General features: G+C 24.9%; 4 protein-coding genes across 4 annotated transcripts in view; 2 read left to right on the top strand and 2 right to left on the bottom strand.

Annotated features, from left to right (window-relative positions):
• Positions 1–82: 82 nt before the first annotated feature.
• On the top strand, positions 83–4,516 carry EHI_045440 (ubiquitin carboxyl-terminal hydrolase domain containing protein; the record flags this gene model as incomplete). The annotated part of the gene is made up of 1 exon (XM_648491.2): positions 83–4,516. One exon carries the CDS (start codon positions 83–85, stop codon positions 4,514–4,516), a length of 4,434 nt encoding a protein of 1,477 aa, XP_653583.2.
• Positions 4,517–4,889: 373 nt separating this feature from the next.
• On the top strand, positions 4,890–5,564 carry EHI_045450 (Ras family GTPase; the record flags this gene model as incomplete). The annotated part of the gene is made up of 1 exon (XM_652204.1): positions 4,890–5,564. The coding sequence occupies one exon, from the start codon at positions 4,890–4,892 to the stop codon at positions 5,562–5,564; it is 675 nt and encodes a 224-aa protein (XP_657296.1).
• An 88-nt stretch (positions 5,565–5,652) lies between these two features.
• Positions 5,653–6,036, bottom strand: EHI_045460 (uncharacterized protein; the record flags this gene model as incomplete). The annotated part of the gene is made up of 2 exons (XM_001913358.1): positions 5,653–5,770; positions 5,819–6,036. 2 exons carry the CDS (start codon positions 6,034–6,036, stop codon positions 5,653–5,655), a joined length of 336 nt encoding a protein of 111 aa, XP_001913393.1.
• A 123-nt stretch (positions 6,037–6,159) lies between these two features.
• EHI_045470 (dolychil-diphosphooligosaccharide-- protein glycosyltransferase subunit, putative) overlaps positions 6,160–7,160 on the bottom strand; it is a gene marked incomplete at both ends in the record, with an annotated part of 1,197 nt that continues 196 nt past the window's right edge. The window contains one exon of the mRNA XM_001913359.1: positions 6,160–7,160. This exon is cut by the window's right edge and continues 196 nt beyond it. Coding sequence (XP_001913394.1) covers positions 6,160–7,160 — 1,001 coding nt within the window.

The raw sequence follows: 7,160 nt of genomic DNA on the forward strand, positions 1-7,160 counted from the left end.
CTAAAACATCAATAAAAAATGAAAAGTTAAAAAAAGATGAGGTTTACAGAAAAAAATACTTAAAGTTCAAACAAAGAAAAGAATGAACATTATAACTCAACCTACTAAAATGGAGGAGGTTCAAGGACTAAGTGAAGAAAAAGCACTTAGAATTAAGAAGATTGAATCTAAACAAGTTTCTTTACAAGAATTATATTTATGGCTTATGGAACCAATAAACGTCATTGTCACAAATGAACTTGAATATTTTAACACCATCTTAAATACATTTGTTGAACATCCAGAAGGAGAGGTATTAAAATTAGTTAATCATATATTAAATGAATTATACAAAAAACCAGCTACAATGTCGTTGACATATGAATTTATGACAATAACTAATACAACAACTGACTTATTCATTCGATTTGTTGGAGAAAATAAAGATGAACTAACACATGTATTAGATACAATGAGTCATGCTACTTCAAAATTTCTCCGTGAGTCATTTATTGAAGCATTAAAGACATTATTTTCTAATGGGGCTACTGAAACTACTATATTTATTGAACACTATTTTATAAATAACTTTAAAAATACACTTGTTCAACAAATTATTCCAAGTCTTCCTAATAATTCATTGACTTTAGGAAAAGAATATTCTGAGATTGCTAAGACATTAATAATTAACAATTTATCAAATGAATTTATTCCAATGTCATTAATTGATTTTTATGGAGAACATTGTGAAAGTGTTGATGAGGAATTTATTAGTAAAATTAATGATGCACTATTTTCAGTTCCATCTCCTGAACATATGGAATTACCAATTGTACAAAGTGATTCTGTAAGAGCTGCTTTAATGAAACTATTACAAAGAATATTTTTAAAAGAATATACCGCACCTGAGTTAATTAAAATGTGTATTAATCATATTAAAGATATTGAAATGAAACGAGTAAATGGAGCAACATTTAAGAAACAACCGTTTGTTGGATTAGAAAACTTAGGATGTACATGTTATATTAATTCATTAACACAACAATTATATATGAATCCATATTTTAGAAATAGTATTATGAATGTAAAAGCAACAGATGATACGCCTTATATTAAAACATATCAAAAACTATTTACTGAATTACATGAAACAAAAGTAAGATATATAAATACAGATGAATATGTTTCTTCATTAAAAGGAGAAGATGGAAAAGAATTAAACCCATATGTTCAAATGGATACTCATGAATTTTTATCTTCAACATTAGATACTATTGAAAAAGAACTTAAAAGTATTGAAGGACAAGAAAATATTATTGATAAATGTTTTTCAGGAACATTAGTTAATCAAATTGTTTCAAAAGAATGTGAACATATTAGTGAACATGAAGAAAAAACAATTTGTGAACAAATGAATATTGTTGTTTTTGGAGAAAAGAATAAAACAAGTTTGACTGAAAGTTTACAGTCACTTGTTAATGGAGATGAATTAACTGGAGAAAATAAATACTTTTGTGAGAAATGTAAAAAAAAAGTTGATGCTATTAGAAGAACATGTATTAAAACACCACCAAATACTTTAATTCTTCATTTAAAACGATTTGAATTTGATTATGAAACCTTACAAAGAATTAAAATTAATGACAGATATGAATTTCCAAGAGAATTGGATTTATATCCATATTGTATTGAACACATTAATCATCCAGAGAAAAAAGATGAAAATGGAGATTATAAATTTAAATTAGTTGGAGTTTTAGTTCATCTTGGAACATTAGATAGTGGACATTATTATTCTTATATTAAAGACCAAGAAACTGGTGATGAATGGTTTTCATTTAATGATGATTTAATTGATAAATTTGATATTAACACATTAGAAGAATCATGTTTTGGAGGTGGACAATATAGTAAACATTACTCTGCATATATATTATTTTACCAAAAAGAAAAACCAACAATGGATATTCCACCTGTAAAATATCTTGATGATGTTAAAAATAATGTTATTAAAAACAATTTAAATCTTATAAGTAATTCTGTTATATTATCTAATACTTCAATGTCTGATTATTTAATTCAACAAATGCAATATATTAATGGTGAAGAATTAACTGAATTTAAAGGTACCACTGTTGTTCCAAATAAAATGGAAGAAGAATCAAATAAAGAACAAGAAAGAGTTGAAAAACTTAAGAAAATGGATGGAGAAAGAAAATGTATAGATGAAAACCTTATTAAAGATTTAGCAAAAACTTGTATACATTATCAATTAACACATGAAACAATGTTATATGGATATTCAAGAACTGATCTATTTCAAAATGAATTGGTAACATTATTATCTAAACATCAAAGCATTGTTGATGAAATGTTAACTGAAGAAATTACTGGAGAAACAGATGATGATTTATTACAAAAAACAAAAATGTATATTACTGGTGTTAATGCTTCATTAGCAACAATTAATTTCTTTGTTCGTATATTTGCAATTGGAAATAAAGATCTTTTAACAAAATATGCTATTTTATTAGTTAACTTTTTTTCTAAATCTCAACGAGTTGGGTCTTCCTTTCGTTGTTTATGTCACTACATTAGGTTGTTTTGTGAAAACCCATTGTGCAGTGATATATTCACAAAACAAATTGTTAGTGGTGTTGGTTATGTCATGTGTTATACTACTCTTCGCGTACATTCTACTCAAGTAAAAAAAGTACCTGATTATAGTAATTTGTACATTCTTTTTATGAAGTCATTGGCACAAAATAGTCAAACATTAAATCAAATTATACAAAACCAAATTACTTCTATTAACTTTAAAAAAGATACATTAAATTGGATTGAAAAATGTAAAGTTTCAGTTGACAATTTACCATTAGCTAATGCATTAACTGAACTTATTATTAAAACAGAACCAAATGTTAGAGAATCTTTTATTAATTTTGTTAAAGATATTCAAGAATCAAAACAACCATTAGAACAAGTTTTGTCAATGGCATATAGTGAATTAACAAAATACATTAAATTTAATAATGAAGCTGAAGTTCAATTTTTCTATAAATATCTTATTAATGAAGTACATGGCTATCATTTCCCTTCAGAAAATATATGTATTTCAAATATTATTAAAAATTCAATTCTTGCTAATTTACATGTTAAATCAACTGTACAACAAATATTAATTCAATTTATTCAAAACAATGAGAAAGAAGTATATAGATGTATTTTACATTATCATGAATTATTCCAAAAATCTATTAATGAATTATATTTATATATATTAGATGATTATTATATTCAATTATGGCAATCATTAATTATTCCTAAACTTCTTTTAGAATCAAATTTATTCAATTTCTTATACTATCATAAAAAAAGTTGTTGTTCAAAATTACGATATAGTATTATTACTCTTGATACTGCACTAAATTCTACTCAATATGTAGAAGAAGAACTAATAAAAAATTTAATTAAATTATATCAAAATATTATATCATTAAATAACACACTAAAACCTGATTATAACTTATACTCCTTATCAATTCTTACTTATCATTTAGCTCAAAGACGACCAGATTTATTTAGTATTTCTATTTTATTAAAATTCTCATATCCAATTTGTATTGAAACACAAATTGAAAATAAGGAAATTAATAAAGAAATTAATCAAAATCATACAGGAATTATAAAATGTATTATTACTTATATCTGTGAACATAAACGAGAAGACCTTATTAATGTTATAAAAAACAAGTCATTTGATTCAATAATGAATGAGTTATTAACTAACTCAACATATGATAATGAAAATATAAATTATTTAATTCGTATGATATTTTCTAATAATGAAGAAGAAGTGTTGTTTGATTTTATTGAACATTTTACTATCACATCATTAATACCTATAAAAGAACGTGTTGAACTGATGATCAATTTAATATTTAAAGATGATGAAAGTATTATACGATTTGTTAATAAACATTCTGTCAATAAAATAATTTCATTATGTGGTCAAAAAGTATGTATGCCACAAGTTCTTAAAATACTTATTCCTTATTTACCAACCCAAATAGAATCTTTTAATATTTGTAGAGATGTATTACAGAAACTTACTCCAAATAAAGAAAACATTAATTTAGTTAAATGTTTACTCAATAAAATTAATAATGTTATTGAAAGAGTTGATGGAAATACAAATTCAGTTATGTTCAATTTAAACTCTGTTATTGGTATTATTAATAAATTTTCTAAACTTGAAGAAATTAAAGAAATTGAAGAAGAAATATTTAAATTACTAACTAACTTTGAAAATAAAGGTGGAAAGCTCCAACAAGTACTTAGTTTATTACTCATTTCGACAACTTTTATTAAAGAAGATCATTTAAAACTACTTCACTTCTTATTAGTTAAAAAGAAATTAACAACTAAACCAGAAAATGCTGAGGTTATTGGTAAAGTTATTTGTGAAAATCAAGAAAACGTTATATTGAGAAATGAAATTATTGAGTATATCAACTCCAATAATAAATCTATTTAATTCAATAGAATTATTTGACTTATCCTTCTTCTGGTTTTTTAATACTACAAAAATAGAAATCAACATTTACAATTAACATTTATTTATTTAATATAAATTATTAAAAAATATTATTTTTAATTTAAAAAACTTCATTCGGCTTTTTTTTAGTTAAATTAAGAGATAAATGTAAAACAATTTGAAAAATTAGATATTATTATAGGATATTTCTGATTTATAGAAGTACTTTACTTTTAATAATAAATAATATCCATCCTTTTTTTTCTATTTTTAATAAATGAAATTTCTGCTATTCTAAAATTAAAACAGTAGATATTACATTCACTATATTTAAAGACTTGTTAAAATAAACTCATTAATTTAATTAACTCTAATGAATACTGTTCGTGTTACTTTTATTGGTCATCCTGCTACTGGAAAAACTGCTCTTATTAAACAATATTTATATCATAAAACCATTAATGAATATCTCCCAACAATACAAGACACTTACAATAGTTTAATTACTGTTGATGGGTACAAAACTGAAGTTACTCTTGTCGATACTTCAGGTGAAGAAGAATTTCATTTACTTCGAGACAGTGAACTTACTCGAACTGATTACCTTGTTTATGTTTATTCTGTAACTGATTTGGGGTCATTTGTTAATGCTCAAGAAGACATTGCAGAATGTCTTTCTATAATAGCTAATAATGGGAACAAAGGATATCCATCAATTCTTATTATTGGTAATAAATGTGATGCTAGTCATCGTGTTATTTCACCAGAAGAAGGTGAGAAATTAAAAAATAAAATTCAAAAGGTTTGTCCATGTGCCTTCTTTGAAACATCAGCTACAACAAATCTAAATCTTCAACGTGTGTTTAATACATTTGTTACTGGAATATCTACTTCTGAACACAAAATGAATGAAACAAAAGAACAAGATAAAAAATACAAAAAACCAGTTGCTTTTAAAACTACTCTTGAAGATTTAGATCGTCCTCTTTCTCATCAAAACAGATTTATTGCCTTTTTCTCACCAAGAAGAAAAAATGAAAAACGATAAATGAATGAATAAAAGTAGTGTTATCCAAGTAATGTATTTAATCAATTGAATATTAAAATTATTTGATTTAAGTTGTATAAATTTAATCTCACTTCTTATTCTTTGAGTATTTTTCATATGATCGAACTCCTGATGATACTTGTTCTTTAATTGACGGCCAAACTTCATCATATTCTTTTTTACTAACAAAAGACTGCCAGCCATATCTAATTGTTATTTATATAAATGGTTTTATTAACAAATTATTAACAAACACTTCATCTATTGAAAAATGACTAAACAAGCATGTGTTTTCAATATTTCCATCCTTAATTTCATTTTGTTGTATAATTTGATCGTTAGGTTCAGCAACAATAAGTCCATTAAGTGACTCATCTCCTTTTACAGCTTCAATGTCATTATTTTGTTCTTGTTCCTCAACTTCTTCCTCTTCTTCCTTTTGCTGATTTCTAAAAAGATCAAGTACAGACATAAACTTAAAGAATTTTAAGTTTTCTTTGTTTTTTAAATAAATGAAGATACCCTAAAATATTTCATTAAGAAACACTTCTTATTCACATCACCAACAATTCTAATTACAACAAAAAGGACTAAATTAATTATTAATGACTTTAGCATAAAGAAGGAATATTATAATAATGGAACTTGTAAGGAAAGCAACAATAATATTTTTTGTTCTTTTTGCTGCTGGATTTTCTTTGTAATAAATTTCTAAAATATCAGTATTATCACTCATATCAACTTCTTTTAATATTAATTGAACAACAGGCTTCTTATAATACGTCCCAAATGATGGTTGGTTATAAACTGTTTCTTCAATATAAGAACGTTTTGGATAATTAATAGAAGTAATTGTTGCACCTTCTGGTAAAACAATATCAACTTCTTCATTTGAAACAATGCCTTTGAAATCTACTTTTAAAGGAATAACAAGCCTTTTTTGTTCTTTGATTTGTTGGACAGAAACGTCTAATGGATAATTGTAAATAACTTCAAATGATGTTTTCCATCCTCCAAGTAAAGGATATCTTGGTGGTAAATATAAGGTACTACTTTTTGGTCGTGATATTAAACGACCAGTAGTAATAAGACCAGTGCTATCACGATATTCTAAGTCATATGCATTTACTTCAACTTCCATAGAAAATTCTTTAAGATAAATACCTTCATAATTAAAGTCATTTCTATTAAACTCCTTATTTAAGATTGCTCCATTATTTTTCATATCATCTATTTCCATATGAACATAAATATTATCTTCATTAATATTGACAACTTTTTGTACTCTACCATATGTCATTGGATGGAGAGAACTTTGGAAATGATAACTTATAAATTTAAATTCAGTAGGTTCATAAGGTCCAAACTTTAATCGGTTTGACCCTTCTGTTGTTGGTTTAATAGAAAAAGCAATAGATTGTATAGACTTAAGATTACATAATGTTGTACATTTAATATGATCAGAAAGTGGACATAAATGAGTTGTAAAAAGGAATTTATATTTTTCTGATAAACTACGTTCTTTTGGATAATTTTCAAGAGCATCAATATGAAGGTATTTACATGTAAATTTATTTTTTTGTTGATCTAATAAGT

Source organism: Entamoeba histolytica, genomic scaffold (assembly GCF_000208925.1).
Source record: "Entamoeba histolytica HM-1:IMSS scf_1104750516975 genomic scaffold, whole genome shotgun sequence".
Classification (NCBI taxonomy): domain Eukaryota; phylum Evosea; order Mastigamoebida; family Endamoebidae; genus Entamoeba; species Entamoeba histolytica.